The sequence below is a fragment of the Narcine bancroftii genome, chromosome 1, assembly GCF_036971445.1.
Source record: "Narcine bancroftii isolate sNarBan1 chromosome 1, sNarBan1.hap1, whole genome shotgun sequence".
In the NCBI taxonomy this organism is placed as follows: Eukaryota; Metazoa; Chordata; class Chondrichthyes; order Torpediniformes; family Narcinidae; genus Narcine; species Narcine bancroftii.
Genome location: NC_091469.1, coordinates 76,409,323 through 76,434,623, shown reverse-complemented (window position 1 = coordinate 76,434,623; position 25,301 = coordinate 76,409,323). Strand labels below are relative to the sequence as shown.

Here is a 25,301-nt window from a genome sequence, read left to right as displayed (position 1 = left end):
CAGAAAAAAAATAATACTGCATATTTATGCAATCTAAATCTATTGGAATAAAAATGTATTCCAAGTTTGGCATCATAAAAAAGGGTAGAAGAAAATTACCATCAGGAGGCATCAAATGAAACCAGTACAAAATTATGGCCAAAAAAATATGTAACCAGCAAGATAATTTGGGACAAGAAAATGTAACATTAGATTTTTCCAAAAGCTATTTCCTTTCCCAAAACAATGAATATGCATGCATTTAAATGACATTTTTGTTTAAAAAAAGCAAATATGCTTTTAAACATTACAGATCAAAATTTTATAGCATGAATTACTCTACCTCTCACCAGAGCTTTTACCACATTGGCATTTAAAAGATTCTGTAACTGCAACAATATTGATCACACCATATTTGACTATCCTGTGCAATTTAGATCTCAGCAGCTCTATATTATTTGAGCAAACTGAATGACCAGTCCCCATATGACTCATTTTTATTTAAAATATTAATTCTTAAAAACATCCATCATCGCCTATGGAAATGCCATCTTGTTGAAGTTCTTGTAAGACCAATTGGCTGAGCAATGGTGAAACAAAATAAATGAAAGGTTTTTCATTTTGTTGGAATACAAAAGTGAAGAGTGTTTTAACAAAACCATGCAGCTAACCATTTTCATTGTTTTATATAGAGTACCTAACTATATTTATTCATTGGCAATTAATGAAATGAATTAGTAAATGATAATTAGTTACTTGAATTAGTTCTACTTCAATATTGATGATGTAAAATATCTTGATCCTTTCATAGGAATTAACAACACTGCACTGGTCCCTTTGGTGTATTATCAGAAAATTAAGAGCTGTCATTTAACTTCCAAAATGTAACATCCAATACAGCACATATATTTCAGTAAAGTCAAAAGGTCATCTTTCTCAGGCTTCGGTTTTGAGGCACCAAGTTCTTAATGCCACTTTTATAAGGCATGAAACACAAATTTTGGATGTATTTACTATTAATTCATACATGCAGTACGATATAAACTGGAACCAATCCTATCAGATACACTAAAGATACATGGATTAGCAAATGATATATTGATTTTGAAACAATATTCTAATTTCAAAGGATTTCTCCACAGCACATTATTTTCTTTCACAAAAGAAGACAAGAAGAAATGGTGCAGTTACCGGTAGTTTTTGTCCATTTCATGGGTGAGATATTTTGCTAAACTTTCCAGGCTATATCAAAAGGAATTAACTTTGATCAGAAAATGATCCTGATGTATATTAATCAGACTACACAATAAGATAATTACATTTCCCAAATGTCACAAGGGCGACACGGTTGGCATTGTGGTTAGCGAACACCTTTACAGCGCCAGTGATCAGGACCAGGGTTCATATCCTGTGCTGTCTGTAAGGAATTTGTACGTTCTCCCCATGACTGTGTGGTTTTCCCCGGGGGCTCCGGTTTCCTCCCACTGTTCAAAACGTACCGGGGGTGTAGATTAATTGTGTGTAAATTGGACGGCACAGACTCGTGGGCTGAAATGGCCTGTTACCGTGCTGCAGGTCTAAATTTAAAAATATCTGCAGCTGAGAAAGAAACTGGCAAAAATTTACGTTACCTCTTAAAAAAGTAAATATTATTCAAAAATGTGAATTTGCTATATGATTTACAATACAATTAGGTATCTATCTATCAATGCAGTGCATTCAATCTGCAAAAGTTCTCACAAAGCCAATATGTGTGCATGTCTCTCTCTCTCTCTCTCACACACACACACACAAAATGATTACAACACATGTAATTACACTAAACCTACAGCCAGATTTATTTTTTTTTTACAAATTATAATTTTTGGAACATTAATGCATCATGGGTCGAGGAGCAGGAGTGAAGGGAGACGATCACAGACCATTAACTTTGGTTCTCCATAACAAAAAAGAGCTTTTAAGCATAAAACCATGCATACAGGTATTTTACCTTTGACGATGGCCAGTGCAGAAATTTTTAAATTAACTGACCTTGACCATTTTGAAGATTCTGAGCTATCCTCTCAAAAGATTGAGTTAAATGAAGTTGAGTCATTCATTCAAATCTCTCTTAAAACATTCACAAATTTTTCTTTTGTTGAAAGCCCAGGCCTCACATTTTAAAAGTTTGTCTATGGCTGGACAAAAGTAATAATACAGGTTAATTTTCCAACTAGTTATGGCAAATGGAACTATTTTGGTTTAAAATTAAGGATCGTACAAGATTTTATCAAAACATGATTACAGTACCTTTTAACATATGTGTAAAAAAAGTTAGATACAAAATTGGTCATGGACACTGAGCAGCTTATGTTAAAGAATAGTATACAGATAATGGCAAATATTATACAATGTGAAAAAAGCACCATTTTTTCTCATTTATTTTGGCATGTCAAATGAATTATTTTTAGAAGATCCAAAGAGCCAACGCTGCAATGTTATTTGTTTGTTGTTCATCTTGTACTCAAGTGCTATTACTGTGCTTCAAGCCACATTCTGTTTTGGCATCTTGAGGAAAGCATTTTTTATCGAATCAAATTCAAAATTAGTAAAACAAACAATAGAGTAGTAATATTAAAATGCTCCTGACTAAAAGCCAATAAGTAACATTAAAAAATTACACTGGATCAAAGTGAGAACGTCAATGATATCTCCAGATACAGTTCTAAGGAAGTAGACCTATGCAGATATTGCAAGTATCAGCAAATATTGTGTTTATGACATTTGTTTGACATCTTCCCAGAAAACAAATTTAGTAACAGCAATAGTGTGGCACATAATAAATAGAATTCAAACCCCATATATTGTTTTACAAGTACACAACATCCTCAATATTGTATTCTTACCTACATCTATCCTTTTTTTTAAATCAGTGTGGTAACATTTAAAGCTGAGTCATTATGGCAATCAACTATTGCTTAATGATCTCCCATCTTTATAAGCTTAAAGTGAAGACAAATCACATAGTATGGAACTTAGTTTAAATTATACATATCAATAATTTAAAATTCACAGGACCAATCCTTCTCACCCCCAAAAAAGCAGTACAATAAGTATAATTGACGGCTTGATTCCACCAAACAAACGTTAGCACAATAACTGTGTACCACAGAATGTCAAGAGGAACATATCATAAAAGGACATTGTACCTCAAATATTTCTTTGGGGAGAAGGAGGAGGAGGAAGGGATGTGTTTAGAAAAGCAAAAAACCCAACCCTTTGAGTGCAGAACTGAGAATTTACAGCAAAAATTAAAATTTTGCATGGTCACAAAGTTTTGCCTGAAAAGTAGACAGGTGCCATAAACATGTCAGCATCTTTTTGCCCATTTTGTTAAATAAAATCATAATATTTACTAAAACTCTGTGGAAGCACAGAGTCCAGGATAGCAATAAATTAGAATTATGCAAATCATTTTCACAGATAATACAGTTACTAGTATTTATTGTCAGGCCAGTTAATATACTAGACCAGGTTATATTCTTTCAGGTTTAATTGTAGAATAGTGTCCTTGACAGCAGCAAAGACAAACCGTATATTTTCTGTGTCTGTGGCACATGTGAAGTGGGAGTAGATAATTTTGTCACTATCTGGATTCAGGTCCACAAACATCTTCAAAATAAACTCTCTTGCTGCTTGTGCATCTCGCTGTGGTCCTATTAATGAGATAATTGGAGAGTGAATATGATTAGTTAATGTTTCTTAGGTAGTCTTATTAAACAGATGCTGCAAAGAGTGTGGCAAAACTCGAACCCTAACTTTGCAACAACGGTAAAAAGCAAAGCAATACACAAATATTACATACTCATACAGAATTTCCAAACAGAGAGCTTGTATATGAGCTATTTCTGCATAAATAAATAAACTACTTGAACAAAGTCACCCATTAAATTGTTAGGAGTATTAATGTTATTCTTCTTTTCTGTGACAAACTTGGTTTAAGATGACACTCCAGTGCAGAACTGAGGGAGTGCTCCAAATACTCAGATGAATGAGACGTTTCCAATATTCTGTTGAAAGGTTATGTACTGGAAACTTATATGTTTTACTATCCAAAAATGATACCTTGATTGACTGAGTAGTTAATGCATTTTCTCTTTTGAATTTCTATATCCATGTCAGCTGGCCAATATTTTGCCAACTTCAAACAACTCTACCAAATCCAAATTAACAGATTGTTCATAAAGTCAAAAGGAAAAAAAAAAGAATCTGCCATTGTAGGTAAAGACAGTAACAGGGAGAAAAGGTTAGAAATTGTATATGTTAGAGCCCACACTACGTATATTTTGAGGATGAGAAAATTTAAAAAAACATAAAAATGCAATGTAAAAACATCAGGGTCATATCAAGGATGGGATGTTTCAGTTGTGAAGAGATATTTGAGAAGTCCAGCAAAACTTTCAGATTTACTGATGATTTCAGTGATGACAAATTATTTCCACTGATTATTGACATTGTAATATGGCACTAGGGTGTGTGTGGGAAGAAAAAAGGGAAATCAACATTAAAAGAAAATCAGAGCATAGTGAGAATTTGATTCATAAACATATCAATCAATATTTTCAATGCAGCAACAGTCCATCTATCACACAGTACTCTTTGTGGATGCCTTCTCTGTACAAATTCCCCATTATAGTTTCTAAAATATAACCGACTGTACTTATTACTTAGAAACGCTTTGGTATCGTCTTAGAATATGAATTGATGGCTGTATCATAACTGCTTCAAATTGATCACATGAGGGCTCCTGTCTCTGAGGAATTTTGAGTTCTTATATTTTTATTTGGTCATTGCTCTTTTTTTTCCAACCAAAAACAAAAAAATCACCCCAAATGCAACATCCATAGGAAGTTAAACAGTAAGTTCATTTTAATCCATGGAAGTTTTAGGGTAATAAATGTTTTGAGCATATTGTTTTTTTGTATTGCACTTGGCCCCAGCATCTGTAGGCTTTCTTTTATAAATCTTGAGTAGATAGCCAGTTGTTATTTGAATGTCTCATTCAGTTTTGTACCAGGCAACATGAGGTTTACAAAATGGGTAAATCTTATGGTAGATGATATTTAGAAACAATGTAGACACTTTGTAAAGGCTTTGATTTGTCTATTGTAGGAACATTTGATGTTATCAACAAATTCTAAGTGAAGATGTCTCAGACTCAGCTGGAGTCAATACTTAATCCTCTTTAGTATATACAAGTGACAAGACTGATCAATCTTATTAAGGAGTAACTACTAAATCATAGTATAATGGTTTCTGATTATTTTGGTTGTTTGTGAATGTGGAAGATATTATAATTATACATGATAGGCAATTAATCAGGGGTTGGAGCTTCAACAGTGGCTGGCTTTTTGTGATTGTTGTTGGCTTGTCCTGAGACAGACCCTTTGCTTAACTCTGAGGTGCTGAAAGCCAGGTTTCTGACATTAAAGACTGTATAACATAGTCCAAGGACAGGTGGATGTGGGAAGAGGAAGGCTGACACCACTGTGGCAAACCTGATGAATCGCCTTCGATCTTCTGTGTAGTGACATTTATTATTTCATAATTGCGCTGCTTTGAGAATGCTCAAGTGAGAAAATAAACTCATGTTACCTGAAATATTAAAAATATTTTGAAAGTGAAATATAAAGTTTTGTGTCGTGCAGGGACAAAATAATAGATCTTCCAGCCATTCTTCAACGTAGAAGTGCCACCTTTGATTAACTGCTGATCCTGATAATCTTTGTTGAGGAAACAAAATTTGGTGAAAGTAATTCCAGATAGATTTTGCCACCAATGCAAAAAATATAGTCATGATTACCGTATTTCAAAGTCGACCCACTAATCAGAGATTAGCTTTAAAAGTAAAATTATTCTGGCCCTAAACATTGACAATTCCTTTTCTCCCACTGATGTTGTGTAATCTGCTGAGTTCCTCCAGCAGATTGTTTATTGCTCCAGATTCCAGCATCTGCAACCTCCTGGATGTCTCATATTACAAAACTTACTCTGGATTTAGAATCCAAAGTTATTTTCTATAAACTGGAGAAGTTAATTGCTGGCCTCAAATGAGCAAGGATAAAGAGTGATGTGTGTGAAATATACAAGTTGCTTGCATTAAATAAGCAGGAGCAATCAATTTGTAATAATTAAAAACAAGCTGTTCCAAGATAAAAGAGGATGTGATCTGTTGAAAGAATAAATGGTTCAGATAAAAGCAATCAACAACAGCTTTGCAAATGATTTTAAGTTGGTCAATGATCAAAGCCAAGCAAACCACATGTGCAGAATGATTTCTAATATTTTATCAGGTTACCAGTGCAGCCAAATCAAAAAGCAAATCAGAGAAGACTGTTCCAATTGTGACGCACATCCAGCTTTATTAGTATTGACCAATTTATCACACTGTGAGGAAGTGCACAGCTCAGCAGATCAAACTATAACTGAAAAAAAGACATCACCCTGGTTCTTAATTGTAGTGCTTGAAAAATACAATTGGCATGAAGATGCCCACTCCTATAGTTTGAAGATGAAACGATCTTTCATGGAAATCAGTGGCACAAGATTAAAAACTAAACATGAGTGGTTTACCAAGTCACAAAGCACTTCAAAAGAATGACAAGGCTATGAGCTAAACCTTTAAATAAGAACATGAGAAATAGGAGCTGAAAGAGGCTGTTCAGCCCATTGTGTCAGCCCCGCCATTTAATCATGAGCTAACCATTTTCCCACTCAGCCCCACTGCTCAACCTTCTCCCCATAACCTTTGGATGCCCTGGCTAAATATCTCTGCCTTAAATACACCCAATGACCTGGCCTCCATAGCAGCATGTGGTAACAAATTTCAGATCTGCCACCCCATGGTGAAAGAAATTCCTCCACATCTCTGTTCTACGTGGTTACCATTCAATCCTGAAGTTGCGCCCTCTTTCCTAGACTCTTCCACCATAGGAAATAACCTTACTACACCTCATGTATATTTTGGCGTACAAGTCGAGTCATGGGGGTCGACTTATATGCCAGATATACTTTTGAGATCTTAAATTCAGCTCAACACAATTTGCACCTTTCAAAATCGCTCTCGCTTTCATAGTCTGAAGCAAAGATGGCGGCAAGCACATCCATACTCTCAGTCATCAAATGGGTCCCAGTCTGTATCTGATGAGGCAGTTTCAGCTTTATTGTCAGTGTCCCACAATAAATCATCTTCCATGGCATCAATGCACAAGAGATACTGCACTTTTAAAATGATTTTATCCCAGTCTCTAACTTTATTCCTACCGTGAGCATGAAGATACACAGCATATGAAGCGATGCAGCGTGCATTGCTCCACCTTATGTAAACAACTTTTCTGCACTCGACATCCACAGATTCCATTCCTCATGCATGTGGTCTTTGAATGGCTTGTTCAAGCAGACATCAAGAGGTTGCAATATAGACATCAGACCCAGGATAACCAAGCATTATGTAGTGCTAATTTACTTTTACGGAACATATCCCAGACTCGCAAAGTGTTCGTTGTGTAAACTGCTTGGGTGCCTGATCCACACATTGTCTATCCATAGTTTTACACAATTTTCATCCATCCATCCTTTTACATGAAAATGTACAAAAACACCTGCAGGGAATTTAATTTTAGGTTTAATTTTGCATTTTAAGATTACCATGATCTTCCTTTTGTCCCATCAGCCATGCACGATAACATCATGGTAAACTTGGTCCTTTCATGGCCTGTACTTCTGGTTGCACAGTTTTCACACCTTCACATTCCACTGTTCTATTGGCTATCATGTTGAAATTCATGGGGCTTTCGTCCATGTTTCCAATATTTGCTAATGCAAACTGGTGTTTCTGCTGCTTATGTATAATAAATTTGGTAGTTTCAGTGCAATTTTTGTTTTTTGGTGGAATACCAGATTCTTCCTGTTCATGAAATGATTGCACCAGCCTACTGTAGCCTAAAAATCACCGAAGTCTGGTGTGACCTGGCCCACTGCAGTGCAAATTTATTTTGGGTGACTATGTAGCAATTTTGCCTCTGTTCACATATCCATTCGGCAATGTGATTTTCCAACTCTGGCCAATGAGTGATTCCTTTTCTCAAAGAACATTGCTTTTTTGATATTCTTGTTAAAGTTTCTTCTTTCTTCCTCCAATCTCTTACCAACTTCTCATGCACATCAAATTTTCTTGTAGCAGCACAGTTGTTAGTTTTCTTGGTAATTTCTATCACTTTCAACTTAAAGCTCGCTTTGTAGTGCTGGACACAGCCAAGAAAGACTCAGCCACCACATTGAAAGTCGTTAATGACTGTTTTTATTCAAATTCAGCATGGGCCCTTTTAAGGGGAGCATGAGCTCAGTCACCTTGTGCATTGTGACACCATAATCGCTGCTCCAGGCGTGCACTGGGCAGGAGACTTGAGGCAGGGAGAAACCCTGACAGCGCCATCTTCCCATGGCTGCCCCGCCATGTGACGTTACACGCAGGGGCCGGTTCATCATGAGAGAGTGCGCTGCCACACAATGCCCGCCCCCCCACAGAACCAGTGGAGCCAGTGGAGGCATTGCAGAGCAGCGTGTCCAGGCTGTTGGGCAACTGAATGTCCTGGAGCTCGAGGCCAGAGATGGCGATTCGGAGAGCCTGCATCTCTGTGTCCATCTTCTGGGTCTGTGCCTACTGTGTGTCTTCAAGGACGGGGGCGACAGCATTGATCGCCGGACGAGAAAGCGCATCCGCCATGACGTTGTCTTTGCCTGCCCTGTGCCAAATGTTGGTGATGAACTCCAACACGTAGGAGAGGTGGTGTTGCTGGCGAGCCGACCACGGATCTTTGACCATTACAAGTGTCTGTTTAAGGGGTTTGTGGTCCATGAACACCACGAAGGGCCTGCCCTCCAGAAAGTATTGAAAGTGCTGGATGGCAAGGTACAGCACCAGGAGCTCCGGTCGAAAGTGCTGTACTTGAACTCCGGCGGGCACAGCTGTTTGCTAAAGAAGGCCAGCGGGCGCCACTGTCCGTTGAACCACTGCTTGAGTACGGCCCCTACTCACGTGGCTGAGGTGTCCACCAAGAGCGTCGTGTGTGCCTCCAGGCGTGGGTGCACCAATAAAGTTGCGTTGGCGAGGGCCTCCTTTGTTGCAGCAGAAGCGGTCTCTGCCTCCTCCAACCAGGTCAGGACTTTCTCCTTAGTGGCGATCAACGCGAATAGCGTTGGTGTGGGCGGCACTGGGGATGAACCGATGATAAAAATTTACCATCCCCACAAACTCCTGCAGGCCCTTGAGGGTGGTTGGCTTGGGGAACCGCTGGATGGCCGCAATCTTCTCTGGCGCCGGGGCAGCACCTGCTGCCGAGATGGTGTGCCCCAGGAACTGCAGCGTCTGCTTGCCAAACTGGCACTCAGCCACGTTGATCGTGAGGCCAAACTCTGCCAGTCGGGCAAACAGGGTATGGAGGTGGGCCTTGTGCTCTTTGTGGTTGCGGCGGGCAATAAGGATATTGTCCAGGTAGATAAACACAAAGTCTAAGTCCCTACCCACTGCGTCCATGAGGCGCTGAAAAGTCTGGGCTGCATTCTTGGAGCCGAAAGGCATACACAGGACTTCAAAGAGGCACGTTGCTGAGGGAAGAGCCCGAAAGTGCCAAGGAGCAGGTTCTTGAGGGCAGGATATTTACCCTCGGCCGGTGGGTTGTGTATTAGATTGTCCACCCTGGCTGCCATTTCTTCGTCCAGCATGCTCACGACGTGGTAGAACATCATGGCGTCTGCTGAAGTATTTCTCAGTTGAAATTGCGCCTCCACCTACCCGAACCGTGTACGCGAGCGATGGGTCCAGAAGGGGGACAGTTTGATGGCAACAGCGTTGATCTCTGCTGGATCCATGTTCTTGAGACCAGAGGGACGTCTGGGCTCAACGGGGTCACCAACATTTTTCACTGCTGAGCTCTTCACTGTGACAACATGTCCTGAATTTTCCAAGCAGGTGAATGAGCCAACTTTTAATTGCAATAGCTTCAAAAAATTACTTTAAATGACTGAAACTTATTACACAATAGAAAACCAGATAGAAATACTGAGATAAGTTGTAATTCTGTAGTCCATCTGTGCTTACCCATGGCAATGCCGCCCATGTTACTTGTATTAAGAACCTAATGCTGACACTAACCAGGAAATTCCACTGAGATCCTGATTCTATAAGAAGCTTAGTACCACATTAGAGGCCCCTGCTGAATCAATGAAAATCCCTTACAGATTAGACAATATTTCCTTAGTGTTTTCAAATAAGAGTCTGAAAGTGATGCCAGTTACAGAAGTAATTTTCAGTGGGCCATCGTCAATAAGCAACAAACATATGCCTTTAATAAGGACTAGTGAAGGAATACAAAAAGTATAAACACAAAAACTGGAGAAACTCAGTTGGTCAAACAGTGTCCTTTATGTAGCAAAGGTAGAATACATCACTGAAGTTTCGGGCTTCAGCCCTTCAACAATGTATGGAAGAATGTTGGCAGGAAGCAGAGCAAAAGGATGGGGATGGGGGGTGGGTAATGAGGGGGCAAAGGGAGGAGATGATAGGTGGAGAAAGGAGGGGAGGGGACAGCAGCAATCGGGGAGGGGGGATGACTGGGTGGGAGGAGGGGGAAGGGGGAGAACTGGAAAATGGAAAGGGAGAGGGGAAAAAATGGCTAGCAGGTTAACAGAAAACAGAGAAGGCGATATTAACGCCATCTGGCTGAAATGCACCCAGACAGAAAATAAGGTGTTGTTCCTCTGATCTGTGGATGGCCTGAATAGGTTAGTACATAAGGCCATGGACAGACATGTGAGAAAATGAGTGTGACTCAGAATTGAAATGGGTGACTACTAGGAGGTCTCTACTGTAGTGGAGGGAGCGACCACAAAGGGAGCACTGCATGCAGTAAATCAGTCCTGTGAATATTCAAGTGAAGTGTGATAGGTGGGGAGGGATGAGGGCACGAGGGAATCACAGAGGGAGCAATTCCAATGGAAGGCAGAGAGGGGAGAAGAAGAGAAAATGTGTCTGGTGGTGGGATCCTGTTTAAAGTGCCAGAAATTCCAGCTGATAATGTGTTGGATGTGGAGGCTGGTGGGGTGGTAGGTGAGGATGAAGGGGATTCTGTGTTGCATCTGGGGGCAGAGAGGGCCATGGCAGATGAGCAAGAAATGGGGGAGATTCAGGTGGTGGAGGAGAAGCCATGTTTGTGGAAGAAAGCAGATATTTCAGGGTGTAGTGCTGTGGGGTCCCGCTAAACCTCACAATACTTAAATGGAGAGTGACATCGCCATCTGGTTGGGACCACACGGTAAGGCCTTGGCAGCAGAGGCTCTGATATTCCGTCTCACCCACCTCTATCAATTCAGCTGTGCTCACCACTTGCAGAATGGATCAAACCGATAACAGTATTCCACTCAAAATGAGCCCTCAAGTAGAAATTAATTATTTTTATTTATCGGCAATTGTTGGAGAGGAGTGGCCTTTGGCTGGGGTCAAAGTTGTATCAGTGAGTTTAGAGAGACAGACCTGGGAAAAAGGGAGAGTCGGGATGGTGTTGAGGACGGGGGGGGGGGGGGAGAAGGAGGCACTGGATAGAGAAGAGAGGGGGTGAGAGAGAGTGTGTGACAGATAGAAGCATGGGATAGAAACTTGGAATACAGAGTCAAAATTGAGAGAGACCTTAGATCTGTTTGTGTGTGGGGCAAAAACCTGGGAGATACCCAGAATCAAGAGGGAGAGATAGAAAAAGAACTGGGAGAGAATACTGAGTGATAAGGAGACCCAGGAGAGAAAGAGAGACCCAGGATAGTGAGAAAGATAAATTGATAAGGAGATTATGGACAGTGAAAGAGGAGACAGGATAGAATGATGCAAGACAGAGTGAGGAACCCCCAGGAGAGAGAAATATGAGATAGAGGAAAACTGGTGAGTCAGATCATCAGACATTGAATAGCATAAGACGGGTTAGAGGAGCAGATCAGAGACAGAGGTACATGGGATGGAGTGGGGGCCCAGGATGTGGATAGAGTGAGCTTTGGGACGAGAGAGAGAGAGAGAGAGTGGGGGGTGGGAAACACCTAGGAAAGATAAGGAGAGGGAGATTAGGTGGTGGGAGGGGAGTGTATGGAGGGGAGAGAAGAATGAACAAGGGATGTCATTGTGAGAGAGAGGGACAAATCCAGATTGGAGGGAGACCTGGCCTAGATGGATGCAAGAGATGCATGAAAGAAAGTGAGGGACATGGAATAGGAACAATGAGAGTTGTGACCTGAGGGTTTGGGTGGAGGAAGAATGAATGACCAGGAAATCAAGAGGAAGGTACGAAATGAAACAGAGTTCCAAGAGGCAATCCTCAAAGAGAGAATGAATGACCAGGATAGAAAGACATAGAGAGAGAGAGAAAAACTCATAATGTGGAGGGATAGGACAAATTCAAGGTATGTACAGAAAGAGAGATTGAGGCGAAGTATTCTATAATGAGCTTCAATAGACATCGGTGTACACTTGTGGAATCGCTGAACACATTGTCAAGTTGATATAAATGCTCGGAATCTAATGCAAGACTGACACTTTCAGGCTTGTATGCAGGGCTTATATACATCACTGTTTCTGTCACATGGATAGGAAAAGATATAATCAGTGATATCATTAGCCCAGAAAAAAACCTGTGTAGAATTTTCCACAGCTCATCTGCCATTTTGGGAGCTGCTGAAAAGTGGATTGCCACATTTTGGGGATTAGACAACCCTTTCCTCACTGGAATTAATCGACCAGACCTCTGCAGATAATTAGTGAGTGGAACCGTGCAATATTTTGTCATATTATTAAATTAGGTGTTATATGTTTTATTGTATCAAGTATTCTCTGAAATATAGAGATAGGTCATAATCTTGTTAATGTCTTAACTATCACTATATTTCTCTCTCTTTCAATCTTTTTTGAGTTTTATAGGACAAGCATACATTTTATAGAGAATTCAAGGTACCAAATATGAAGAATATAAGTACATTTCCAAAAATAAAACAGTTGTGATATATCCCTTCCCTATTCTCCCAGAATCACAGTGCGGCTTTCGCGCAAACAGAGGAACCACTGACATGGTTTTTGCCCTCAGACAGCTCCAAGAAAAGTGCAGAGAACAAAACAAAGGACTCTACATCACCTTTGTTGACCTCACCAAAGCCTTCGACACCGTGAGCAGGAAAGGGCTTTGGCAAATACTAGAGCGCATCGGATGTCCCCCAAAGTTCCTCAACATGATTATCCAACTGCACGAAAACCAACAAGGTCGGGTCAGATACAGCAATGAGCTCTCTGAACCCTTCTCCATTAACAATGGCGTGAAGCAAGGCTGTGTTCTCGCACCAACCCTCTTTTCAATCTTCTTCAGCATGATGCTGAACCAAGCCATGAAAGACCCCAACAATGAAGACGCTGTTTACATCCGGTACCGCACGGATGGCAGTCTCTTCAATCTGAGGCGCCTGCAAGCTCACACCAAGACACAAGAGAAACTTGTCCGTGAACTACTCTTTGCAGATGATGCCGCTTTAGTTGCCCATTCAGAGCCAGCTCTTCAGCGCTTGACGTCCTGCTTTGCGGAAACTGCCAAAATGTTTGGCCTGGAAGTCAGCCTGAAGAAAACTGAGGTCCTCCATCAGCCAGCTCCCCACCATGACTACCAGCCCCCCCACATCTCCATCGGGCACACAAAACTCAAAACGGTCAACCAGTTTACCTATCTCGGCTGCACCATTTCATCAGATGCAAGGATCGACAATGAGATAGACAACAGACTCGCCAAGGCAAATAGCGCCTTTGGAAGACTACACAAAAGAGTCTGGAAAAACAACCAACTGAAAAACCTCACAAAGATAAGCGTATACAGAGCCGTTGTCATACCCACACTCCTGTTCGGCTCCGAATCATGGGTCCTCTACCGGCACCACCTACGGCTCCTAGAACGCTTCCACCAGCGTTGTCTCCGCTCCATCCTCAACATCCATTGGAGCGCTCACACCCCTAACGTCGAGGTACTCGAGATGGCAGAGGTCGACAGCATCGAGTCCACGCTGCTGAAGATCCAGCTGAGCTGGATGGGTCACGTCTCCAGAATGGAGGACCATCGCCTTCCCAAGATCGTATTATATGGCGAGCTCTCCACTGGCCACCGTGACAGAGGTGCACCAAAGAAAAGGTACAAGCACTGCCTAAAGAAATCTCTTGGTGCCTGCCACATTGACCACCGCCAGTGGGCTGATAACGCCTCAAACCGTGCATCTTGGCGCCTCACAGTTTGGCGGGCAGCAGCCTCCTTTGAAGAAGACCGCAGAGCCCACCTCACTGACAAAAGGCAAAGGAGGAAAAACCCAACACCCAACCCCAACCAACCAATTTTCCCTTGCAACCGCTGCAATCGTGTCTGCCTGTCCCGCATCGGACTGGTCAGCCACAAACGAGCCTGCAGCTGACGTGGACTTTTTTACCCCCTCCATAAATCTTTGTCCGCGAAGCCAAGCCAAAGAAGATACAATGTTGTCAGAATGCCAAAAAGGAAAAAAAAAACAAAGAAAGGAACTCTAATGCCCTACCGAAAAACTTGGGATTTGTTGACTTAAAATTAAAGGTCGTGTAGCTCTGCTGAATCGAAAAACATTACTAACTGAAGGAAAAACAATGTACATAAATAAATACATTCATTTATCAAGTCAAACAGATTTAATGAGCTTGAAAACAGTCCATAAAAGGACTTCAAATTTTATGAAAATTAATGTTAGCATACAATATGGAATACCTGATCTTTTCTAACTTAAGGGAAGACCTGACATCACCACTGAGTACTAATGGGTAGAACAGGATCTTTCCATCTAAGAAGGATCGCACTTCATGCCCCAAGAGTTGTAAATAGTATGACTTGATGATCAGATGAAGAAAATAGCTTGTTACTATCATCTAACACTGCAAACAAAGTTGTTAAAAGATTAGGTTCAAGATTAACACATAAATTTATTGACAAAATACGAACATATCCCACCATTAAGGTTCAAGAACTCAACAAGACCAGAACACATGCATTAAAGTTGCTTTCCCGTCATTACATCTGTCACATCGGGAATTTAGATCAGGAAATATATGGGATAATTTGTCTTTAAATTAAAGACAAGGTCTTTAAAGGTTTTTCCACATCATGTTTTATATCATCTAATTATGTATTTCCTTCTTTATAAGATTCAACATTTGTCAATTGGTATGATAATGGTATTCAATGTTTTTGACACTTGTTTGTTGACAGTTGTCTCACGTGTTTTGAACAGTTATCAGTGAAATTTAATTTACAAAATTCACATTTTGTTTTAGATACTTGCAGATTTGAATTTTTTTTACATGTTCAATTACCAAATTTTTCCATGGCCTGTGGATCTAACATGTTAGATGTAATTTTCAAATTACAACCCACCAGAAAGGTTTAATAATCTTTATATATGATATGCTTTCAAAATCATGTCAGGTTTGCCTCGATAAGATTAAAAGAGAATGGGAGCATGATCTGCAATTTCTATTTCAGACAAAAAATGGGATTTGATTCTTAAATTAGTTACCACTTCTTCACTATGCGCTCGAGGTCGTACATCGGACTTGCATGTCTAAAGATGGATTATCCCATATATTTCTTGGTCTATCAATGTATTTCTGTGCAGCTCTGGAATTTGTATATTTCTTCCATCTTGGTTTAGTGCTTAACATTATAAGAAACCCTGTTCATGTACACATAAATATATATATGTTTCATCTAATTTGTGTACCTGCTCATTTCATGTATTGGGCAACTTCCTTGCCCCATTCATGTAATGAGCAGGTACACAAATTGGATGTGACATATAAAAGTGAGGATATAGGTAATGGCAGGCATTTTGCCAGCTCCGGCACCTAAAAATAATCAGGCACTTCACCCTTGATCTTAACTGTTTAGTGAGAAAGGCAACATGACTATGGAATTGTGTCTGGATGAGTATATGGTCGTAGAGCTTGAGAGCAGCAGGGGTAACAGATGGGGAACAGTGAGAGAGGATCCCACCGAACTTGCTTCAGAGAGCAAAGATGAACTTATTCAGCTTCGGTGAGCAACTCCGCTACAACAGAGACCTCCCAGAAGCCAACCATTTCAATACTGAGTCACACTCCTATATTTACTTGTCTGTCCATAGCGTTATGTACTATCCCACCCAGACCACCTGCAGATTGGAGGAGTAATGCCTTATTTTCCATCTGGGCACTTTCCAGTCAGATGGCATTAACATTGACCTCTGCTTTCTGCTAACCTGCTCGCCTTTTATCCCCCTCCCCTTTCCAGTTTTTCCAGTTCTACCCTCTCCCTTCCCCTCTACCCACCCATTTATCCCTCCTCCCCCTGATCATTGCTGTCCCCTCCATCCCTTCTCCACCTATCATCTCCTGTCTTTGCCTCCCCTCCCACCAACCATCCTTTTGTTTGGTCTCCTGCTAACATTCTTACTTCCATACCTTGATGAACGGCTCAAGCCTGAAACGTCAATTATATATTTTTACCTTTGCTACAAAAAGGACAATGTTTGACCTGCTAAGTTTTTCTACCATTTTGTGTTTTTACTTCATCCACGGTGTCTCCAGATTTTCATGATTTACTTAAGGAATATTAAAACCATGCTTGGATAATTTGATTTTCTTTTAACTGTTAACTTGGAAATCTTTCACAACAAACGAAGTTTTATTGTTGATTTGACATACATCATATCTGCTTTGAGGAAAATGCTTTAGTATTTATGTAATTTTGCCTCCACAGGAAGTTTTGGGCAAAATGTTCAATATTCATCCATTTTATGAAATATCTTCTGATGCATCAAGGATTCATCTTAATAACATGTTTAGTTATAAAGAATAACAATAATTTAATCAACAGTAAATTAATGTCAGTGTCCAACAATGAAGGAATGCCAACAAAATATTTATTTGTGATCTTTAATCATTTGTCAAAATTACCTCATCTAAACCATCAGAATCATCTGAACAGAACTCAGTTCAGTTTCATAACCAATAATGCTGCATCCATTCAGTGCTCCACTAGAAGGCTGATCAGTATTTTCTAATTAATTTAAAAACCAAAGACTTAGACATTTGTGAACATTTTCTTGGCTTTGTCCTTAATATTATTTGTACAACAATCACTTTTTCAGGGTGCTACTGCCACCCAAAGGTTAAGGATTGTTTTCTAATTTACTTTTCATTTTATAGCTACAGGCTTAATTCTTCAAAGAAATTTCTACACATCACATTACAGGTAAACCCCACTTTACGAATACTCACTTTATGAAGATTTGCTTATACGAAGAAACCAGTGTTCGGTGGAAAAGCAATTAATGCCACAGTTAAGGGTGGCCCAGTGGAAACGGCACAAAGAGCTTCCTATCCCAGGACACTGCACAGCCAATTAACTGGGATGTCAATGGAAAAGGAGCTATAGATAAGGCTACTGTTAATAATACAAGTCTCCTTAGTACACTATATCTGGGTGAGTTTCTCAGAATATGTTTAAACAGATAAAAACAACTGACCATTTGAACATCTAACAATCACTTTTGTACAACTTTAACATCAAGCCGATAATAAGGTATGTTACATGAATATTCCAGGAGGTCACAATATTACAAGGATGCGAAATTGAATGCTTACAATCGAAGTAAGCTGGCTGGAGATATTTAATTGAAAGCAAAAAATTATACAAAAATTGTTCTGACAGTACAGTAGAAGTTATACAAAAATCTGTCTGTTCAGGGATTAAGTTGGTCAAGATTTTCGGATTTGCTGCAGTTTTAAGGTTCAAATTGAAGGAGGAATAAAGCTGCACTGTTTGAGGGTGGAACACTTGCAGCTTCTACTGCATCGATTGATGCTTCTTTTGCTTTCTTTAAATATTTTAATATTATTACCTTGTTTACAACTTTGTAATTCTTTGTGATAAGATTATTTTGAACATAGTGCGCATGCATGACATCTTGAAGACTGAAGTTATGGTTCTGTTCTCCAAATTTAATAACTGTTTCCACGGACATTTCTGCAGTAGGTTTTTTATATCATAAATTGTACTTTCTGATGTCTCATGTTTCTAATAGAACAGTATTGCTCACACCACGTTTTAGATTCTTAATTATTTCAACTCATTTTCAACATTTTCTTCTTTCTCTTCACATGCAAAGTTTATCTGCTTTCGGATCCATTATTATGGGTTTGTAAATACATATGCTATATATGGTTACGGGAAACCACTTCAGTATTTTTCCCTCGTGTAATCATGAACACAACATCGATTACAGTCTCAGCTCAAAGATGGAGCCTTCACGGAAGGAGAACAGGGGAGGCAACAACTACAATTTGTAGGTTCAGAGATCATGATGGATGGAGAGAATGATCACCCATGTTGAATAGCAAGGCACCTGAATGAATATATGGCTGCCACTGTGCATTTGTGGTGCTTACACATGCATACACGGACACAAAAACCTGCCAAATTTAAAACGTTTGAGAGTTTTCAAAAAGTCCAGATTCTAGGGTACTCCGGATTATTGGATTCTATTGTAACAACTTGTAAGAGTCATCTGCATTAGCGCAAGAAGAGAGAACTAATGAGACAAATGTTGTCTGAGTTGGACCTTTCCTTGGTTCTACTCTAATCTGACAAATTAATCTGATGACCTTTAACATTTAGTTCTGGGTTCCCCACTATTCTATGCCACTGAATTACGTTATCCAAAAACAGGACATGAGGTTTCACACCTCTAGAAACAACACTTTGTTGCACCTAATACCAGCTCTCCACATCCTTTCAACTCCTCACATCCCTGATCAATTTTTACTTTCTTCCAGTTAAACATTTTTAAGATCAAAATTATTGTCTTTGCCCTTCAGCACAAGCCCCATTTCCTCAAAACCAATTCCATCTCCTTAGCTGGCCACTGTATCAAGTTGAATCAAATTGTTTGCAAACTTGATACTGATTTGTCATCCCATACTCTTTTTCATTACAGAAATGCAAACTTATGATCCAAATAATTGCTCTGCTCCAGCCATCCAGCTTTATGTGAACCCTTTTATATCCCACACTAATTTTTAGTGTCATTGTTTGTCATGCTATCGACCACAAATTCTGGAATACTTTCCTCCATCTTCTGCACCATTTCTTTTGCATTCCCTTGTGAGTTATTTCTTTGACTGAGCCATCAATCATCAATTCCAATATTGCTGAGGAAAACAATGCAGCATGTTTTTCACCAATCATGAACTATACTAGGTTTGTCAAAAAGACCAAAAACTAACAAAAGTATTCAATACAGTGAACTGTAATGTAATGCATCTAGGGAGCACAAATAAGACAGCAGAAAATGCAACAAATGGGCTTATAGAAAATGGAGAGGTCCTATTAGTACACATCATCAAAAAAAACCCAGGACAGATAGACAAGATGGTAATGAAGGTACATTAATGACAAAAACTGAAAGGTCTTACTCAATGAAACACTAGCTAGACCACTGTGCAGAATCAGAATCAATTGTCATGAACATATCACGTATTTGTTGCTATGCGGCAACATTACAAGAGCAAATATTGCTATAAATTACATTTTTAAAATAATTGAATTAGTGCAAAAGAAAATGAGGTAGTGGCTGCAGTTCATTGTCTATTTAGAAATCAGATGCTAGAGGGGAAGAAGCTGTCCTCGAAGATAGATATTGCTTCTTGTACATGTCCTCGATTGAGTGTCTGTGATGGTGCTGCCGAGTTCACAAATCTCTATAATCTTTTCTGTCTGGTGTATTGGCATCTCCATATCAGACAGTGATGCAAACAGTTAGAATACTTTCCATGGTTAACCAATAGAAATTTGCAAGTCTCTGGTGACATAGCAAATCTCCTCAAATTCTTCACAAAATAAAGCCACTCGTAAAGCCTCCTCGTGATTGCATCAAGTTGATGGCACCACGACAGATCTTCAGAGATGTTTACGCCCAGAAATTTGTTCTTAACCCATTTCACTGCTAACCCCTCGAGGAGGAGGAGTTTGTGTTCTCCTAATTTCCCTAAAGTCCACAAACAGTTCCTTAGTTTGACTAACATTGAGTGCAAGGTTGTTGTGGCACCACTCAATTAGTTGACCTATCTCAGTCCTGTATGCTTCCTTGTTGCTGTCTGTGATCTTCCAACAACTGTGGCATCATAGCAAATTTGTAAATGGCATTTGAATTGTGCCTGGCCACACAGTCATGGGTGTAGAGCAAGTAGAACAGTGGGTTAAGCATGCATCCTTGAGGTGCACCTGTAATAATTGTCAGTGAGGAGGAGATGTTGTTTCTGATTCATACTGACTATGGTCTTCCAATGAGGAAGTCGAGGGTAAACTTGGGAGGAAAGGGGTAGTGGTGGAGAGGCCCAGTTTTTGAAGGTTTATGACCAGTACTGAGGGTATGATGATGTTGAAAGCTATGCTGTAGTTGATGAAGTGTAGTCTGTTTGTACATGTTGTGTTTGATAGGTGATCCAGACCTGACTGGAGAACCAGTGAGATTGCATCTACTGTGGAGCGATTGTGATGGTAGGCGAATTACAGTGTGTCAAGATCTTTACTTAGCTACAAGTAAATTCAGCCATTGTGATGAAATATCTCATATTTTATATTGTATATAGATATGTTTTTGAAGGAGATAGATTGTGGGGTAGTGTAGGTCACAAATAAACACAAACACCTCACAAAACAGATCTCATTTAAAATGCCAGAGCTTTGCTCAACCAGACATTCCAGGCTCCGAGTGCATTTGCAAAAACTTTGAAGAATGCCTATAGAGACTTCACAAGTAGGTGTTAATTGGACATGCTGTGGAGTAATGGATTATTGTTTTGAAAGCAACAGAAGAATGGGTTCAGAAGTTTGGGACTGGTGCCGCAATCTGTCTGGTTGCAGATTGCCATTCTAAGAAGGTCATGTGGTTTTGCAAGCAGAGAGAGAGAGAGAGAGAGAGAGAGAGAGAGAGAAAGAAAGGAAATCAAACAGGCTTTCTCTGAGAGAGAGAAAAAAAAATTGGTTTCTGCAGTCATGGCAAGGTGGCATCTTATTTAAACCCTATTTTGAAGATGGGTTGTGAGTTCTGAGTTCAGCCAGCTGAAAACCCTTATGGTCTATATACAAGAGAAAATGGCTGGCGAGAGTGTTTCACCTGAAATAAGGGAAACAAAAGGAACTCTGTGGTGACCTGCAGAAGAAGAGGTTATCATTTGGAAAACCCCGATGGGGCAAGTTTCTTTGGCAAGACACTGAAGTGGCTGACCAGAGGGAATCAGTTTGTGTGTTCACCGAGCAACAAATCTGAGCAGTAACCAATTATCTTTAAGCACCAGAGCTTGGTGAAAATACATAAATCTTAAATTCTGTGCACAGTAATAAGAATTGCCTAATACCGGTGAACTTGGAGGAATGAGAAGTGAGATTGAACTGTGAATCAAAGAACTTTCCTGAACATATACACATTACATACACGTGCGCTTAGAATTAGAAGGGGATTAAGTTAGGGCAAGTTAATAGTAATGTTAAAGTTTGATCCTGTTTTTATGTTTAAAGAAAATTAAAAGTAACTTTTGTTGAAGTACCCATTTGTCATGGTTAATTTCTATTGCTTCTGGGTTTTGGGGTCCTCTGGGCCTGCAACATCATGACCAACCTCTTAAATCATTTCATCACACAGATGTGAGTGCTCCTGGGTGATGGTCCTTAAGGCAGCTCACTGTGCTCTTCTTGATTGATTGATGCCCTTTTGAAGCAGCAATGAGAGATTGAAAATATCTGTGAACACTCCAGCTGGTTCGTTGGCATAGATTTTCAGTACCCTGCTCAGTACGCCAATCAGGGTTCACCCTCTTGAAGTTAGCCTCAGAGACAAATACCACAGTGTCATTTGCTTCTGGGGGATTCTCATTGGTACTGTTGAGTTTTTTTTTCAGAGAGCTTAAAAGATGTTCAGCTCATCAGACAGTAAAGCATCACAGCCATTTCTGATGTTTGGCCCTGACTTGTAGGATGTAATGGACTGCAATCCCTGCCATATGTGGCGAGTATCTGACTGTCTTTAGCTTCGCTTGAAATTACTCTTTGCTTGAAATTACAAGAGGCCTGGTGAATATTTATTTTGACAAGAAGGTCAATAATCAAAAAGTGTTTATCATAATGTAATCAACAATTAGAAGAGAAAATAAATATTGAATGTTTTTTTTGTTGGGTTGGAATTAATTGCCAGAAAGAATTAGAATCAAAACTTCCTATTTACCAGTATTTTGACGAAGTGACGTTGTGATAGTACAGATCTATCACCAATGTATATAGTGTATATAGTTACAGTATCTAGACTGTGCTTACAGCGATTGGCTGAGAGCTTAGCCACGCCTACTGTCTGGGCCTTAAAAGGTTGTGTTCCTAGCCAGGTCGGATCATTCCGGACTGGTCAGCCACCTGTGAAGAGCTCCTGTCTTTTGCTAATAAAAGCCTTAGTTTGGATCAACAAGTCTTTGATTCTTTCGACGAGCTCTACAGACATGATTTAGTACAGCCATTCTCAACCCTTTTTCAGCTCTGGGCCCACCTTGGACTCTGCTCAGTTTACGGGGCCCCCTTCCCCGTGAAGCAGTTAAATTTTGGTTTCTTCCATACTTCTCTCCTACCAACAACATTAAAAAAAAAACAGAAAAGATTGATCTTATGTGAGGTGAAAAGAAGGCTTTGTCTTAAATGTGCTGTGGCCCCGGTTGGCTGGGGATAGGGGGTGGCTGTAGGGCACCCATTGAGAATGGCTGATTTAGAACAGGAAGTCAGAATGTCTTTTTGCTGGCATGGACTTGAATATTCTCAATACTTTGAACATATGATTTCATGTTGTCCAGGTTGAAATCCCTGGTATGCGGCACATATTGGGATTGGTAGATGCTGGATAAGTATATTTCCCAGTCGCTTGAGATTTACTCCTACAAAGACATCTGGATTTAGAATATACTGTTGAAAAGACCAAAGACAAAAGTACTACACTGTATTTACATTGAACAAACTCACTTGCACAAATATATGAACCTTAAAGCATTTTAATTTATTTTCAGTCAGATTCTTGAAAACATTTAACCATTGCTGCATCTGCAGGTTCCTGCCCCTCCATGGAACCACCCAAAAGACGAACAATAATATTATAGATAATTAACCCCCCTCCGCCAAGTTTACAGATAAAGCCTCTGACCAGGGCAACTCTTACAAAGCAGGAATAAGGAGACACTTTAAGAGAAGCACCCCAAGAGTGAATGGCATCAATCAACTCTTCATCCTGGGCAATGCTGTTCACACAACTTTATTCAAATAGTTGCTATAAGCAAAACATGAGCAAGAAACTCTGCTGGTTGAATATTTGTTCCCATCTTCACTAAAGGTTTATGTGTTACTTCAGAGAACATTTACTTCACTATTTTAAACTTGCGTCTTATTTCTTTTAATTGTTTTTATTTCCTTCCTCAATCATTTTGCTAGTTGCTTGAATTCTGGCTATCAGGGGTTTTACTGCAAGTATAAAATTTGTATTCACTGTGTTCTAAGACTTCTGAATAAATTACTCAAGTTTGTAACAATAAGAGGAATCATGTCAAGATTTAAAATAAAGATGATAGCTACAGGAACCCTTCAACTTCATTTTGCCATTCATTTAGATCAGTGGTTCTCAACCTTTTTCTTTCTACCTTAAGCAATCCTTTACTTATCACAGAACACTTATGCCATAGGAATTACTTAAAGTGGTACGTGAGTGGAGAGAAAAAGGTTGTGAACTACTGATTTAGATCATTAATTCACTAATTCTTTGCTCTTTTAAATCTTCAGGAAATTGAGCATGTCCCTAGTGTCTCTTACCAAATTGTAAAGATGAAAAATAGAAAGTATCCTGTCCTGTTGAATCACAATATGGTAACAGCTCTGCCAAATCACAAGAAATTGCAAAGTGCTGTGAATACAGCTCGGGGCATCATGCAAACCATCTACACTTCCTGCTGGCATTAAACAGATTAAAGTTGGGGAGCCTAAACTACAGTTTTTGGGCCAACTGCAACCCATTGCCCATTTCTAAGTGGCCCGTGAGAACATAGTCTCTAACAATAATTTGCATTGTATGTGCATTGCACTTAGCTTCAGCACTAGATGCTGTTCCCATTTTGAACAATACCAGGCTACCATTGCACTTCTAAATTTCAACACTAGATGCCAGTACATAATTAAATAAACAAGCAAATAAATAGATAGAAACAGTGCTGTTTTTCTTGCAGCGTAACTGGTTGAAATCTTCCAGGCTTAATTACGTTTGGCCTGTGACTCCTTATATTTTTCTGTCTGTAGCCCACCACCAAAAACGTTTGGCCACCCCTGAATTAAGGAACATGCCTGGCCACATTCTCTCCTTTTTCCCCACTACCGTCCAGCAGAAGATACACTAGTTTTAAAAACATGCACCACGAGATTCAAAGGTAGTTTATTTCCTGCTGTTATCACATTTTTGAATGGACCTTTCATTTGTTAAAAAAAAATCTATTCATCTCACAAATCCTATCTCATTGTAGCAGTTGCACTGTTGTACCTGTTCATTTCATTTTTGCACCAGTTATTGTTCTTAAGGATGGGTTGGTTTGTCTGAATTGCATGCAAATCAAAGTTTATCCATTTTGTCCCAGAACACATGACAATAAACAATTCAATTCAAAATGGGGTTTATGGGGAAATGGCATGGAAGAAGCTTTGAGGTCTGGAGTAGATCAGCCATGATCATACTGAACAGGGTGCTTCAGGGATGAGCTGGCTGATTCCTACTTCTATTTTCTTAACTGGTGTTTCAAATTTCTAACACATTCCTACTCCAATCATTCTGTCATAGGCCTCCACTGGTGCTCCAGTGAAGCTCAATTTAGGATCGATGGTCAGCATCCAGCATTTGCACTTAACATATCACAACTTTTCTAACTCAACATTAAGTTCAACAACTTCCAATAATAATCCAGAATTTGCAATCAGACCATCTGCAGCTGGCTTCATTGTTCATGAAGAAGCTTTGTGCAGAACAGGGTCTTCCTTGATTAAATGTTATCTAATCATCAAACAGTTGTAAAACTGAACATCGATGAATCCCATGATCCCAGCATAATTATCAGAAGTATTTATCACTTACTACAAATTATGCAAAGTATC

The 25,301-nt window shown here is 39.7% G+C and overlaps 1 protein-coding gene across 3 annotated transcripts in view; it reads right to left on the bottom strand.

The window, feature by feature from the left end:
• Window positions 1-1,793: 1,793 nt before the first annotated feature.
• The window catches only part of LOC138760002 (guanine nucleotide-binding protein G(q) subunit alpha), a 226,903-nt gene continuing 203,395 nt past the window's right edge, over window positions 1,794-25,301 (bottom strand). For all 3 annotated transcript variants that reach the window (XM_069930450.1, XM_069930454.1, XM_069930448.1), the window contains exon 8: window positions 1,794-3,674. In XM_069930450.1, the coding sequence (XP_069786551.1) occupies window positions 3,484-3,674 (191 nt within the window). In that variant the 3' untranslated portion in view covers window positions 1,794-3,483. The remainder of the gene's footprint in view (window positions 3,675-25,301) is intronic.